The sequence below is a fragment of the Homalodisca vitripennis genome, unplaced genomic scaffold (genome assembly GCF_021130785.1).
Source record: "Homalodisca vitripennis isolate AUS2020 unplaced genomic scaffold, UT_GWSS_2.1 ScUCBcl_61;HRSCAF=875, whole genome shotgun sequence".
Taxonomy (NCBI): Eukaryota; Metazoa; Arthropoda; class Insecta; order Hemiptera; family Cicadellidae; genus Homalodisca; species Homalodisca vitripennis.
The window spans coordinates 80,998-97,748 of record NW_025776195.1 but is presented as its reverse complement, the minus strand read 5'-3'; the positions used below and the strand labels follow the sequence as shown (position 1 = coordinate 97,748).

General features: G+C 51.9%; 1 protein-coding gene across 1 annotated transcript; it reads right to left on the bottom strand.

The window, feature by feature from the left end:
* Nucleotides 1-1,435: 1,435 nt before the first annotated feature.
* Nucleotides 1,436-1,824, bottom strand: LOC124370279 (histone H4). Its single transcript, XM_046828566.1, has one exon. The coding sequence runs from the start codon at nucleotides 1,806-1,808 to the stop codon at nucleotides 1,497-1,499; it is 312 nt and encodes a 103-aa protein (XP_046684522.1). The 5' UTR covers nucleotides 1,809-1,824; the 3' UTR covers nucleotides 1,436-1,496.
* Between the last annotated feature and the right edge of the window lie 14,927 nt (nucleotides 1,825-16,751).

Sequence of the window (16,751 nt, the reverse complement as noted above, 5' to 3'; positions counted from 1 at the left end):
AGTAACTATTCAAAAATGAAGCTCTTTTCTATAAATTGCTAATACCGGGCGATATCCATAGAGGCCAAAATAACAATAACAGTACTAGCCAAACATTGATTAACACATATTATGATATTACGAAACTATAAACATAATGTATAGATCGGATTTAGAACACATACTCGGTTATGAATATACTCGATTTCGTCTGTAGTACGATTGTCAACACGTTTATTTTATTTACTCTAAACGATTTCATTGGTTAATCACTACGTTCCAAAATTATTAAAATAATTGGCCGGAATGTGTACTGAATATATCGGTATTAGTCTGTATTTTCAAATAATTCTTCAACTCATTATCAATACTCGACGTGAATTAAGTAAATAAGTTTCATTTCGAACAAGGATCGTCCGATTAAAACGGTCAAAATTCATTGTCAATTGAAAGGCGGGAAATCTTCTCGACTCTGGTTGGTCACTTTTAACCGACGAATCACGAGTTTGGCCACCTCCTACCTATATAAGCGTCTTAACAGTTCACCGTATATATTCTATCTCCACGCACATGCGCAATGAAGAAATCGCCAAGAATCGACCAATAGGAATACAGAATATGATTTATCGGTAGTGATAAACGCGGACCGCTTGGTCTGGGCTTGGAGTTTGCAAGCTCGAGTAAATTTTTTTTCTAAAAGAGCAAGCAGCGCGAAGCGCTGCGCAGCGGGCAAGCATCGCGTGATCTGAGTTATTAATTGGCAAGCTAGGTTCTGTTGTGCCTAAGGAAATAGAGAATATATAATGAATAATCTTGTATGTTGTATATTGATAACGAGCGATAGTTACTTGGTTAAATAACATAAGGTTATGATCTGGCCTTAAAAAGTGAAATAAACTAAAGATTTGTAAACAAATAAAAATTTAAGAAATTTCTTTTATTAGGAAAATAAGAGTAACAAAAAAAAACAATTGAAAACCTAGTATGACATGTTTCAATACTAAATAAAATTGAGAACAAACAGCGGTGTGCATTGGCATTGTCTACGCCGAAGAGAAACGTAAAAACGATAGAGCTTATTAGGAATAACAATGAATAATCTTGTAAATCGTATACTATATTGATAATGATACTGTCGACAGTCGTCAGGTAAGTGAAACGGCAGATAAGAGTGATAGTGAATGGCTTTAAATTAAATACGGTTTTGATCTGGCCTTAAAAAGTGTAAAAAAAAAAAAGAAAAGATTTTTAAACAAATAAAAATTAAAGAAATTTTGTATTTGAATGATTGGTAGGTCTAATATAAGAGTGACATAAAGAAAAAAAAAAAAAAATTATAACACTAATATAAAATGGTATAGTCACTTGTAAAACTCGACAAATACGGATAATATACAGCGGTGATGTGTCATCAATGGCATTGCCGAAGAGAAACGTGAAAAACGAGATATGTTTGGTGGCCTTTAAAAAGGCCTTTTGTGGGGCGATGTTGCGCGCGGAACAGGCGGCAGCTCAGCTTAACCTCCGAAACCGTACAGTGTGCGGCCCTGGCGTTTGAGCGCGTACACGACGTCCATGGCGGTGACCGTCTTCCTCTTGGCGTGCTCGGTGTATGTGACCGCGTCACGGATCACGTTCTCCAGAAACACCTTGAGCACTCCGCGGGTCTCCTCGTAGATGAGGCCCGAGATACGCTTGACACCGCCGCGGCGAGCCAGACGACGGATTGCGGGCTTGGTGATGCCCTGGATGTTGTCACGGAGCACTTTCCTGTGACGCTTGGCGCCTCCCTTTCCCAGCCCCTTACCACCTTTGCCTCGACCGGTCATGTTGCTGTTGCAGTGGCGTTAGAAACAGATGATAAAATCGGGTCTGGAAATTGTGGTAGACCAGCCGTATGTGTGCGTTGTGGAGGCCCCCACAAAGTTGTAACATGTGACAAACCACGTGGCGAGCGTGGCTTGTGCTGTAACTGCGGAGGGCCGCATAACGCGAATTACCGGGGCTGCCAAAAATACCTGGCCGAAAAGAAGGGTCCAGGCTCGGGCATTGCCCAGCGCCGGCGGCCGGTAGAAGGGCAGCCTTTGTCCGCCGCTGCGCGCGCCGCGCTCCCATTGGCCGAGCGCGGGGCCCAACCACAGCGCGGCACGCGCACAGCCGCCTCGCGCCCTGCCACCACGTGCTCAGCCGCCCTGCCATTGGTCGAGCAAGTGGACCAACTAGAGCCCACCACCCCCCCAGCCACCAACACCGACCTCAGGGGCCGCGCACCCCAGGAGCCCTCATTCGACGGCGAGCAGCAGGACGGGGAACATCGAGAAGAGGAGGAGGAAGCGGAGAAGGAAGAAAGGAGAAGACGCCGACCACCAAGAAACCCCGCCAACAGGGGGAATGGACCGAGGACCTGGGCCGAAGTGGCCAAAACCTCAGCCCGCCCGGAGAAGTCTGCCAAGAAGCCCGCTCGCCCAACTGCCCCTGAGTATCCGCGGACCAGGCAGCCCGCCCGCTCAGCCGACACCGAGCAAGCCCGGACTGAGCAGCCCGCCCGCCCAGGGAACAACACCGACCCGCCGACCGCCGAACCACGGAGACCCAGGCTACCAGAGGAGTGCCAAATTCAAGGCCACTTTCCTGCAGACCACAGCGGCCGACAAGAAGAAATCACCGCCCTGCTCGGTGTCATCCTGCAGCAACTGACCACTGTCACACAAACTCTACAGTCGCTGGCCTCTCTCCTTGGCTCCCGACATGGCTAGATGCCCGCGTCTGGTATCTTGGAACTGCGATGGACTCAGACACAAGCGCGCTGAGCTCATCCAGTTCCTGGCCGAATGTAACATCGACGTGGCCCTACTGCAGGAGACACACCTGTCACCGAGGATACCATTCTCGGCCCCAAATTACGCGGTATACAGGACTGACCGCCCACAACGGCAACCAGGCCGCTCATCGGGAGGCACCGCGGTGCTTGTACACCGCCGAGTGCCACACAGATTAATTGAAAACCGTGGCATGTCGACCGAACACACGACAGTAGCTGTTTCTTTTGGTGGCCCAGAAATAGAACTTTCCTCCATATACTGCAGTGCCGCAGCGCCAATAAACCCAGATGAACTAGCCCAATTATTACGCCCCAACTACCCAGCCGTAATAGCAGGCGACTTCAATGCAAAACACACGGCATGGGGCTGTGCAGCTACCAACTCAGCTGGCAGACAACTTAGGCAACACCTGAGGCGGATGCCACATGTTGAAATTAGTGTGCCCGGGGAACCGACCCGCTACCCCAGGGTTGTAAATCACCGGCCAGACATACTAGACATAGCCCTACACAGCGCCATAACAATGCCAGTAACGGTTGGAGTCGCCTGCGACCTCACCTCTGACCACCTGCCGGTCATCATAACTCTCGACCGGCCTACAACACACCGCTACCCTCCAGGAAAAAAGCCGACAGTAAACTGGAGCAAGTACTTCACGTACCTGGCAGACCGCCCACGCCAAGTCACTGCTCCAGACTCTGCGGCTAATCTCGACCATCAAGTAGAGGAACTGCACGCTTGCCTCCAGGATGCCGTATCCAATTCACTAAGACCCGAAGTACAGCAATCGGACTACCGCCACCGACTTCCCCAGCACCTGCAGGAGGAAGTGAACACAAGGAGGCGGCTAAGGAAAATCTGGCAGAGGACACGGTATCCTGGAGACAAGACAGCTTTCAACAGGCAGGCTGAGAAAGTTAAGAGGCTCTTGCAGAACCACAGCAACAAGAGTTGGAGTGACTATCTCGCAACCATTAACCCTGAGGATGGGTCAGTGTGGCGCTTGGCCAAAGCCCTCAAAGCTGACAAACGGCTGGAGAGGCCGATTCTCGGTCAGCACGGGATGGTCTACTCCACACTCGAAAAAGCTGAAGTTTTTGCGGACTGCATGGAGTCTCAGTTTTCCCCCCACCCCGACATCAGTGACCCTGAACACACATCTACGGTGGAAATCTACCTGGAGGAGGACGCACGTATGGAGATGGAGACGGAGGACAGCGACGAGGAGGAGGTGCCACCCATCACAGAGCAGGAGGTATCCAGAGCCCTGGCCGGACTAAAGCCCAGGAAAGCCCCGGGTCTGGACACATTGGGACCACCAGCACTGCGAAGACTACCACCTTGGGTGGTCACATGGCTCACCTTACTCCTAAACAGCTGCCTGCGACTTCATCACTTCCCATCACCGTGGAGGATAGCCAAAATAATAATGCTACCAAAATCAGGGAAAAATCTGACACTTCCAGGAAGCTACAGACCAATCTCCCTACTACCAGCCCTCTCAAAAGTACTCGAGAGACTCATATTGGCACGATTTCCCGAGGATTTTTATCTGGCACTGAGGGAGGACCAGTACGGTTTCCGCCGTGGCCACTCCACCACACTCCAATTAACCAGGGTGATGTCAGATATTGCCAATAATGCCAACCTGGGCCGAGTGACCACAGCTGTCTCGGTGGATGTCAGCAAGGCATTCGACCGAGTGTGGCACGCCGGCCTCAACTACAAGCTGGCCCACAGCCCTCTCCCCCGACTCATCCGGCAAATAATAAAATCTTACCTGATGGACCGGAAATTCAGGGTTTCTGTTGGCGGGACAATGTCCACCGCCAGAAACATCGCCGCTGGTGTACCACAAGGCTCTGTACTAGGGCCAATCCTATATCTGTGGTACACCAACGACATCCCACTAGCCCCCGGAGTCTCAAGCGCTCTCTACGCAGACGATGCACTTTTCTACTCGACATCGAAGAATGCACTGTATTCTACAAGACCCATCCAGAGACAGCTAGACCTACTAGCACCCTGGATGAAAAAATGGAGGATCAAAGCCAATGCAGATAAGTGCGAAGCTATTTGCTTTTCAAAAAAGAAGAGGCTTGGCAACGTCCTCCATAACAGTCTGAAAATGGAAGGTACACGTCTTGCGTGGACATCGTCAATGAGATATCTGGGGATGAAAATGACCAGAACACTGACAACGACACCGGCAGCCGAAGACCGACTCCAAAAAGCCAAGAGCGCCAGAGGAGCCATAGTGCCACTACTGCGACCGTCTGCTGCCATCTCCACAACAACTAAGCTGCTGTTGTATAGGACGATCATCCGACCAGTCCTGACATACGCCGCCCCCGCATGGTACGCTGGAGCGTCAATGACATCGAGGAGAAAGCTGGAATCCTTCCAGCACAAGACGATCAGACTCCTGACGCACACACCATGGTTCGTCAGGAACTCAGTCATTATGCGGACCACAGGTCTCCCTACTGTGGAGGAATATGTCAGGAATGATGCTCACCGCCTGTACACAGCAGCCGAGGAATCAGAGTGGCCCCACATCAGGGAGTGGGCAACCAGGGAAGAAGCCCACCCAAATAAAGTAAGAAACCCGAAGTTGATACTGCTACACGATCCACCATAAAAACAATAGAAGCACACTACAGACCACCACACCGACTATAAACAAACCACCGACCAATTGTAAATAATAATAAGTTACAGAAATTACTGACCTGTATTGTAAATAATAATAATTGTAGAAAATAGTGACCAAATTGTAAATACAAATAAGTATAGAAATTGCTGACCTGTATGTAGATAATAATAAATTATAGAATTTACTGACCAAATTGTAAATAAAAAAAAAAATAGTATAGTATAGTATAGTATAGTATAATAGTATTAAGAATTAGTTTTAAGATGCATATACTATGTATATAATAGCCCACAGGCGCAAAAGTGTTTCTGAGTTACAGAACATAAGACGCCACCGCTGACCAGCAGCCATTGTGCAATCAGCACAGAAGCTGCCTTCTGAGGGGACAAGGACTCCCCGTCATCCCGTCGCCATCGCCATTTTCAAACACTCATCACTCACTCATCATCATCTCAGTGTTGTTTGTTAGTTGCCAGGAGAAGCCACGCCAGTTGTTTTCCTGGCGATTTAGCCATCTTGTTTTTCTTTGTAGTATAAAGTGACCGTTATTTTCAAATGTGTTCAAATGTGTTGTGTATTGTTTAAGTGTTTTGTGAACTGTGATTGTGCTATGTGAGTATTATGTGACTTAGACTATATTATTTGTGACTTTATATTTTAGATATTAGACTTTATTAATATTATTAAGGACTTTAGCCATTGTTAACGGCGAAATTATGGCGGGAAACGCCCTGCCACCCTCCCCCCCCTCGCCCTCACCGCTCCGGCCGCCTAAGCGCATGAGGCCAGCTAATTGTAATTCCCCCGCGGTTTCTAGGCCCGAGAGCAGCCTGTCTAATGCCTCTTCAGTATCAGCAATGGATATCCCTCCCGTACAATTGCCCCACATTCCCCCTATCTACATCGATTTCACCCCAAGTTGGTACTCACACGCGGCTGCAATTCACCAACTTGTTAAAGGAGATCTAAACGCTCGCAGTACAAAGGGCGAAATTATTGTCAAGACGTCATCAATTGACAATTTTCGTATCATCCAAAATTATTTGTTAAACAACAAAGTAAATTTTTTCACCCGGTCACTACCGGGCACTCGACCCCTGAAAGTAACTATATCAGGCCTACCGCCATTTACCACCCCAGAACTAATCTCAGATGCCCTTGTTGAGAAAAATTTTGCCGTGGGCGATGTTTTTAAGCTCAAAACGAGCAGAGGAGAGACTAGGCTATGGGTGGTAACACTCCAGCCAGACAGTGACCGTGATATAGAATCGACAAATATCCCAACAGACATTTATAAACTAGCTTCACTCCTGTACGTGAAGGTGGAAATAAAACCGTACAGGAAACCTCCCGGGCCAATACAATGTCACCGCTGCCAGCACTTCGGCCACGGCAGTGACAACTGCGGCAGAGAATTGCGCTGCATGCGATGCGGCGGGCCACATACCGCGGCAATGTGCCAAAAACCGGCCGGTGAGAAGGGGACCTGCTGTAATTGTGGCAAGTCCCATAATGCTAACTATAAGGGTTGTGAGGCATTTAAACGCCTCAAAGCCCAAAATAGCCCGAGAATCGGGCAAAATACACAGCGTCCCGCCCGAGGCCTTTCTAAAGGCCACCCGAGCGCGCGCCTCTCATTGGCGCAGCGCGGCAGCCAACCAGCGCCGCGCTCCCCCTCCCCCGCGCGAGCCGAGGGAGGTGACTGCCGCCGAGCCGCCCAGTCATTCCAACGCCAGCCGCCCCAGGAGCCGGAGCCGACCTGCCTACCTGCCTGCCTGCCTACCTGCCCAGCTGCCTGCCTGCCTACCTGCCCAGCTGCCTGCCCACCCGCCGAGGAAGATTTCTCCGAGTCGGCGCCCAGGCGAAAACACCGGCCGCCTCGCAACCCAGCCAACCGGGCCACGACCGCCCGGTCCTGGGCAGAAGTCACTAGGGACGGAGCCGACCGGACGACTGCCGATGACTTCGACCAGCCCGGACTCGTGAAACTTCCACGGCCGACACCACCAGCTTGTGAGCCTGACATCAGGCAGCGGCCCCCGCCTGTCTACAATTCTGGGCACAGGGAAAAAGGCCAATTTAAAGGCCACCCTGGAAACTCCACTCGGCCCCACCAAGTGAGCCCCGCTGCCCCTGACTACCAACGCCCAGACGTAAATACCTTGCTCGTCAAGGTAATCGACCAGCTTACTGCGGTGGTGCAGATGCTCCAATCCCTGGCGGGCATGCTGACCTCCCAGGCCGTCTCCAGCAACGCAGTCTCCCATGGATAGGAAGCCCAGGATTGTCTCCTGGAACTGCAACGGCCTCCGAGGGAAGCGGCACGAGCTTCTGCAGTTCCTAGGCGAATTCGACACCGACATCGCCTTGCTGCAGGAGACTCACCTCACACCGCAGACACCATTCACAATCCCCAACTACTTCATCTACAGAACAGACAGACCACCCCACCCCCTACATCACCGCCCGGCTGGTGGAACAGCCATACTAGTTCACCGCCGAGTCCCTCACCGACTTGTCCCACGCCCGGGATTGTCCACGGAGGTTACTTCGATCGCGGCCTGCTTCGGAGGACCAGAGATGGAACTGTCTTCAGTGTACAGCCCGCCGAGAACACGACTCGACCTCGCAGAGCTCGACCTACTTCTTCGACCGGGCTGCCCAGCAGTTGTAGCCGGCGACTTCAACGCCAAGCACACATCCTGGGGTTGTGTCGCCAACAACTGCGCTGGCCGCGAACTACTTAACTTCCTGGACACCCGCCCCCACGTCTCCCTGACTGCACCGGTGGAAGCCACTCACTTCCCCGGCCCACAACAACACCGCCCGGACATACTAGACTTTGCACTTCACTGTAATCTTCCCGCCTCACTCGACGTCTCCGCTGTTCAGGACCTATCTTCTGACCACCTCCCAATTACTATTCACCTGACTGACTACTTTGACCGACTTCTGCCCCCAAGGAAGAGACAGACCGTGGATTTGACCAGATACTATAATTATCTGGCCGACAGACCACTCTCTCCCCGACCTCCCACAACTGACACTGAACTGGACGCTGGAGTCTCCAAACTACACTCCTGCCTGCAGGAAGCCATGGATCGCTCAGCAAGACCAGCCACCGACCGACCGGACTGCCGCCGCAACCTCCCGAGTCATCTCATGGACGAGATCCGGCTGAGACGGCAACTCAGACGGAGATGGCAGAGGACAAGGTATACTGGGGACAGGGCAGCCTTTAATCGCCAATCGCAGAGGGTCTTTAACTTACTACAACAACATGGAGAGAGCCGCTGGAGGGAGTTTGTTGACACTCTTAACACAGACGACGGCTCCATCTGGCGGATCGCCCGAACCCTCAGAGGCGATAAGAGGACTGTCTGTCCCATCCAAGGACAGAGCGGTCTGGTCTACTCTGCGGAGGAGAAAGCTGAAGTCTTCGCCGACACCATGGAGGCTCAGTTCTCCCCCAACCACGACATCGACGACCCAGAACACTCTAGTGCAGTGGAGGGCTTCCTGGAAGCCACCGACCAAGAAGACTCGCTGGAACCGGACGAACTGCCCCCCATCACCGAGGCTGAAGTTGCCGGCGCCCTCGCCAGACTCCGCCCGAAGAAGGCCCCGGGAGCAGACCGACTGGGCACCCCAGCCCTCAGAAGACTGCCAGAATGGGTCGTAACATGGATAACCTCCCTCTTCAACTCCTGCCTCCGACTCAAATACTTCCCCAAACCCTGGAAACAGGCAAAACTTATCCTACTCCCAAAGCCTCTCAAGAACCTCACCCTACCTGACAGCTACCGCCCAATCTCCCTCCTTCCTTCCCTGTCAAAGATCCTAGAGCGACTCATTCTGGCCCGCTTCCCCGAGGATTTCCACTCGGGAATCCGGAAGGAGCAGTACGGCTTCCGACGGGGTCACTCCACCACCCTCCAACTGACTAGAGTGTTCTCGGACCTCACTGACTCGCACAACCAAGGACTGGTCACCACTGCAGTCTCCCTGGATGTCAGCAAGGCCTTCGACCGCGTCTGGCATCAAGGGCTCCTCTACAAGTTGGCCCACAGTCCACTTCCTCGAAGCCTGTTCCGACTACTCCAGTCCTACCTGGCCGACAGAACCTTCTCTGTTGCAGTAGAGCAGGCCGCGTCGTCTTCTCGGCCCATCACCGCGGGCGTGCCACAGGGATCTGTACTGGGTCCAGTGCTGTACCTGTGGTACACTAATGACATCCCAGTCATTCCCAGGATGTCTCTCGCCCTCTATGCTGACGACGCACTGTTCTACAGTAAGTCGGCCACCATCCGCCTATCATGTGCCTACATGAGAAGGCAAATGGAACAACTCGACCCCTGGCTGAGGAAGTGGAAAGTCAGGATAAACACCCAGAAGACCGAGGCAATCTGCTTCACAAAACACCCCCAGTATCCAGTCCAGCGAGAGAAAATTCACCTGCAGGGGGACCAACTAAGGTGGACCAAGTCCATCAAATACTTGGGAGTCGTCCTCAACAGGACTCTCACGACTGGACTTGCCGCCAAAGGGAGGATCCGCCTAGGAATGGCCGCCCGCCAAGGGCTGTCGGCACTACTGCGACCTCACTCCGGACTTCCCATCAACACCAAGCTACTGCTGTACAAGACGATAGTCCGCCCCATCGTGACTTACGCGGCTCCCGCCTGGTACCCACACACCTCCAAGACGACCAGGAAGGCAATAGAAGCCTTCCAGAACAGGACAATCCGCCAACTGACGAACACACCATGGTTCGTCAGAAACACGGTCGTCCTACGGTCTGCAGGACTAACCAGCCTGCATGACTTTATCACTGGCCAGGCGAGAGCCATGTACGCAGCAGCAGCCGAATCAGAGTGGGAGCACATCCGTGAGTGGGCAACCAGGGAAGCCGTCCACCCATGGAAAATACCACAGCTCAAAGTAATTTTAGACGACCCACCATAGAAAAATAAATAGACTACACCACAACGACTTTCCACTTAACACCACGACCTACACTACTACACCACTCCTCTCCTACATAATAATAAATCCACACACCTAACAATTCCCCACGACCCAACGCAAAATAGCCCCTCTTGGGGCTGGACGTACTACGACCAGTAGTCATTCTGTTTGTTACAGAGAAGCTACTAGAGAAGGGACAAGAGTCCCGGCCTACCCGCTGCCTGCCTGCCTTTTCAAACACTCACTCACATTTTATTGATCCAGTTGCCAGGGGAAGTCACGCCAGTCGCTTCTCTGGCAATATCGCCATTTTGTTTAGTTAGCGTGGGTACGCTGTTGTCCGTTTTACTGTTAAAATGTGCTTGTTAAAAGTAAATGTATATAGTGCTTTTAGTGTAAATGTAGTTTTAAATAATTAAGTATCACGTGGACAAGTGTTATTTGTAGTGTTTTATTTATTTTCTATTTTCATAACTTTAATGTCATTGTTCTATGTTTGTGCCGGCCTTGTTATAACAATGGAGGACACTGCCGTGGACCTAATACCAGCTTGAAGTGTTAACTATCTATCTATTTATTTATATTTTCAAACAGTCTATTTATAAAATCAAGTGAAATTGTGTATAGTGCTGTTTTTGTGCGACCCATTGTATAACAATGGAGGACACTGCCGCGGACTCGCTTCAGCCCCCGACCCCCGACCGACCACGTGGCAACAAGCGGAGACGTGAAAACACCGCTTCTCCACCCGACTCCAGGCCCTGCAGTGCCGCATCAATGGATATTGTGGACACACAGCCTACGCAGCGACCACGTATCCCGCCGCTGACCATTGACGCCTTCCAGGGATGGCACAGCCACGCAGCGGAGCTGCACAAAATAACAAATGGAGACTTCCACGCAGTCTGCCGTGCGAGTAAGTACATCGTTAACACAAGTACAGTGGACAATTTTAGATGTATTCAAAGTTACTTGTGTACAAACGAGATACCGTTCTACACAAGGTCTTTGCCAGGCACTAGGCCTACAAAAATTGTTATAGATGGACTCCCGCTAGATATAACTGACATTGAACTCTATGATGCACTCACCGACCTACAATTTGCGGTCGGTGAAGTGTTCAAACTTAAAACCAGGAGAGGGGAAACCAGATTATGGGTTGTAAATATTCTCCCCGACTCTAGTAGGCCAATTCCTGAAGTGTATAGTGTAAATAAGTTGTTTTATGTAGGGATTAATATAAGACCATATAAAAAGCCCGCAGGCCCAATCCAGTGCCATAATTGCCAACAGTTTGGCCACGGGTCTGGAAATTGTGGTAGACCAGCCATATGTGTGCGTTGTGGAGGCCCCCACAAAGTTATAGCATGTGACAAGCCACGTGGCGAGCGTGGCCTGTGCTGTAATTGCGGAGGACCGCACAACGCAAATTACCGGGGCTGCCAAAAATATCTGGCCGAGAAGAAGGGGCCAGTCTCGGGCATCGCCGCGCGCCGGCAGCCGGTGAAAGGACAGCCTTTGTCCGAAGCCGCGCGCGGCGCGCTCCCACTGGCCGGCCGCGCAGCCCAGTCACAGCGCATCGATCGCCCAGCCGCCACGCGCCCTGCCGCTACGAGCTCAGCCGCCACGCGGTCAGCCGCCACGTGGTCAGCCGCCACGTGCTCAGCCCCCCCGCCATTGGACGAGAGCAGCGACCAACCAGCGCCAGCCACCCCCCCCCACCGCCAACGCCCAGCTTAGCGACCCTGCGCCCCTGAAGCCATCACTTGACGGCGAGCAGCGGACCGACGACCACGGCGAGGAAGAACACTCGGAGACGGAGAAGGAGAGCAGGAGGAGGCGGCGTCTTCCGAGGAATCCCGCCAACAGGACGACCGGGCCGAGGACATGGGCAGAAGCAGTCAGAGCCCCGGCTTATCCCCAGCGGACCGCACAGCAGCCGAGGAAAGAAGAGGAGCCGCGCAAGCCAGCGCAGCCCACCCGCCCAGCGGACACCAACGCCCCGCCAGCAGCTAGGCAACACCGGCCCCGGACTACTAGCGAGGAGCGGCAAAACGGCCATTTTCAAGGCCACCACCACTTTGACCAGGAGGAAATGTCGGCACTGCTCAGTGTAATTCTCGAGCAGCTGACGACCGTAACACGGACTCTACAGTCGCTGGCCTCTCTCCTTGGCTCCCGACATGGCTAGATGCCCGCGTCTGGTATCTTGGAACTGCGATGGACTCAGACACAAGCGCGCTGAGCTCATCCAGTTCCTGGCCGAATGTGACATCGACGTGGCCCTACTGCAGGAGACACACCTGTCACCGAGGATACCATTCTCGGCCCCAAATTACGCGGTATACAGGACTGACCGCCCACAACGGCAACCAGGCCGCTCATCGGGAGGCACCGCGGTGCTTGTACACCGCCGAGTGCCACACAGATTAATTGAAAATCGTGGCATGTCGACCGAACACACGACAGTAGCTGTTTCTTTTGGTGGCCCAGAAATAGAACTTTCCTCCATATACTGCAGTGCCACAGCGCCAATAAACCCAGATGAACTAGCCCAATTATTACGCCCCAACTACCCAGCCCTAATAGCAGGCGACTTCAATGCAAAACACACGGCATGGGGCTGTGCAGCTACCAACTCAGCTGGCAGACAACTTAGGCAACACCTGAGGCGGATGCCACATGTTGAAATTAGTGTGCCCGGGGAACCGACCCGCTACCCCAGGGTAGTGAATCACCGGCCAGACATACTAGACATAGCCCTACACAGCGCCATAACAATGCCAGTAACGGTTGGAGTCGCCTGCGACCTCACCTCTGACCACCTGCCGGTCATCATAACTCTCGACCGGCCTACAACACACCGCTACCCTCCAGGAAAAAAGCCGACAGTAAACTGGAGCAAGTACTTCACGTACCTGGCAGACCGCCCACGCCAAGTCACTGCTCCAGACTCTGCGGCTAATCTCGACCATCAAGTGGAGGAACTACACGCTTGCCTCCAGGATGCCGTATCCAATTCACTAAGACCCGAAGTACAGCAATCGGACTACCGCCACCGACTTCCCCAGCACCTGCAGGAGGAAGTGAACACAAGGAGGCGGCTAAGGAAAATCTGGCAGAGGACACGGTATCCTGGAGACAAGACAGCTTTCAACAGGCAGGCTGAGAAAGTTAAGAGGCTCCTGCAGAACCACAGCAACAAGAGTTGGAGTGACTATCTCGCAACCATTAACCCTGAGGATGGGTCAGTGTGGCGCTTGGCCAAAGCCCTCAAAGCTGACAAACGGCTGGAGAGGCCGATTCTCGGTCAGCACGGGATGGTCTACTCCACACTCGAAAAAGCTGAAGTTTTTGCGGACTGCATGGAGTCTCAGTTTTCCCCCCACCCCGACATCAGTGACCCTGAACACACATCTACGGTGGAAATCTACCTGGAGGAGGACGCACGTATGGAGATGGAGACGGAGGACAGCGACGAGGAGGAGGTGCCACCCATCACAGAGCAGGAGGTATCCAGAGCCCTGGCCGGACTAAAGCCCAGGAAAGCCCCGGGTCTGGACACATTGGGACCACCAGCACTGCGAAGACTACCACCTTGGGTGGTCACATGGCTCACCTTACTCCTAAACAGCTGCCTGCGACTTCATCACTTCCCATCACCGTGGAGGATAGCCAAAATAATAATGCTACCAAAATCAGGGAAAAATCTGACACTTCCAGGAAGCTACAGACCAATCTCCCTACTACCAGCCCTCTCAAAAGTACTCGAGAGACTCATATTGGCACGATTTCCCGAGGATTTTTATCTGGCACTGAGGGAGGACCAGTACGGTTTCCGCCGTGGCCACTCCACCACACTCCAATTAACCAGGGTGATGTCAGATATTGCCAATAATGCCAACCTGGGCCGAGTGACCACAGCTGTCTCGGTGGATGTCAGCAAGGCATTCGACCGAGTGTGGCACGCCGGCCTCAACTACAAGCTGGCCCACAGCCCTCTCCCCCGACTCATCCGGCAAATAATAAAATCTTACCTGATGGACCGGAAATTCAGGGTTTCTGTTGGCGGGACAATGTCCACCGCCAGAAACATCGCCGCTGGTGTACCACAAGGCTCTGTACTAGGGCCAATCCTATATCTGTGGTACACCAACGACATCCCACTAGCCCCCGGAGTCTCAAGCGCTCTCTACGCAGACGATGCACTTTTCTACTCGACATCGAAGAATGCACTGTATTCTACAAGACCCATCCAGAGACAGCTAGACCTACTAGCACCCTGGATGAAAAAATGGAGGATCAAAGCCAATGCAGATAAGTGCGAAGCTATTTGCTTTTCAAAAAAGAAGAGGCTTGGCAACGTCCTCCATAACAGTCTGAAAATGGAAGGTACACGTCTTGCGTGGACATCGTCAATGAGATATCTGGGGATGAAAATGACCAGAACACTGACAACGACACCGGCAGCCGAAGACCGACTCCAAAAAGCCAAGAGCGCCAGAGGAGCCATAATGCCACTACTGCGACCGTCTGCTGCCATCTCCACAACAACTAAGCTGCTGTTGTATAGGACGATCATCCGACCAGTCCTGACATACGCCGCCCCCGCATGGTACGCTGGAGCGTCAATGACATCGAGGAGAAAGCTGGAATCCTTCCAGCACAAGACGATCAGACTCCTGACGGACACACCATGGTTCGTCAGGAACTCAGTCATTATGCGGACCACAGGTCTCCCTACTGTGGAGGAATATGTCAGGAATGATGCTCACCGCCTGTACACAGCAGCCGAGGAATCAGAGTGGCCCCACATCAGGGAGTGGGCAACCAGGGAAGAAGCCCACCCAAATAAAGTAAGAAACCCGAAGTTGATACTGCTACACGATCCACCATAAAAACAATAGAAGCACACTACAGACCACCACACCGACTATAAACAAACCACCGACCAATTGTAAATAATAATAAGTTACAGAAATTACTGACTGTATTGTAAATAATAATAATTGTAGAAAATAGTGACCAGATTGTAAATACAAATAAGTATAGAAATTGCTGACCTGTATGTAGATAATAATAAATTAATAGAATTTACTGACCAAATTGTAAATAAAAAAAAAAAAAAAAAAAAAAAAAAAAAAAAAAAAATAGTATAGTATAGTATAGTATAATAGTATTAAGAATTAGTTTTAAGATGCATATACTATGTATATAAAAATAGCCCACAGGCGCAAAAGTGTTTCTGAGTTACAGATAACAAAAGACGCCACCGCTGACCAGCAGCATTGTGCAATCAGCACAGAAGCTGCCTTCTGAGGGGACTGGGACAAGGACTCCCCGTCATCCCGTCGCCATCGCCATCGTTTTCAATCACTCATTTCGGCTAGACCAGCTGACGATATGGCACGTACCAAGCAGACCGCTCGTCGTAAGTCCACCGGAGGCAATTTACAGTCGGGTCAGTTCATTTGGGTATTTATTGTTTACAATCTGTTATGGTAAGCTCAGTGTTTTCTACAATTTTTGTTTATACATACAATTCTGTGGTTTACATTGTTAAAGGTAAGTATTTACATGATTATGTTGTTGTTGCTACGGAGGGATCCTGTAGTAGCTTTCTTGGTTTTGGGATTTTCCCTGGCCCGCGGCCCTTCTCTGGTCGACCATTCCTGAATGTGTGGCCACTGAGATTCTGCAGCTGCTGCGTACAGGTGGACTGCTGCGTTCCTGACACACTCCTCCACAGTAGGAAGCCCTGTGGACCGCATGATGACAGAGTTCCTGGACGAACCACGGTGAGTCCGTCAGGAGGCCGGACCGTCTTGTGCTGAAAAGCTTCCAGCTTCTTCCTTGTTGTTTTAGACGTCCCGGCGTACCATGCGGGCCCGGCCGGCGTATGTCAGGACCGGTCGAATGATGGCCCTGTACAGCAGCAGCTTGGTGCGTGAGTGGGAGGGCCTTTCCCATCCCTGTTCGACTTACTCGGCGTGGCTGGTCCGCAGTAGTGGGAGAAGGCTTCTGCGTGCGGCCTTGGCTTTCTGCAGTCGGTCTTCTGCAGCTGGAGTGGTGGTGTTCGGTGTCCTGCTTAGGGTCATCCCCAGGTATCTCAGCCTCTTTGTCCACGCGATACGTTGGCCTTCCAGAAGTAGGAGTGTTCTGTTGCGACATGGCCCCACCTCTTCCTGGTGAAGCAGAATTGCCGCACATTTGTTCTGTGTTGGCCTTCATCCTCCATTTTCGCATCCAGGGCGCTAGGAGATCCAGTTGGCTCTGGATGCGTCTGCAGGAGGCTTGGACTATCTTCGATTTTGGTATAGAAGGAG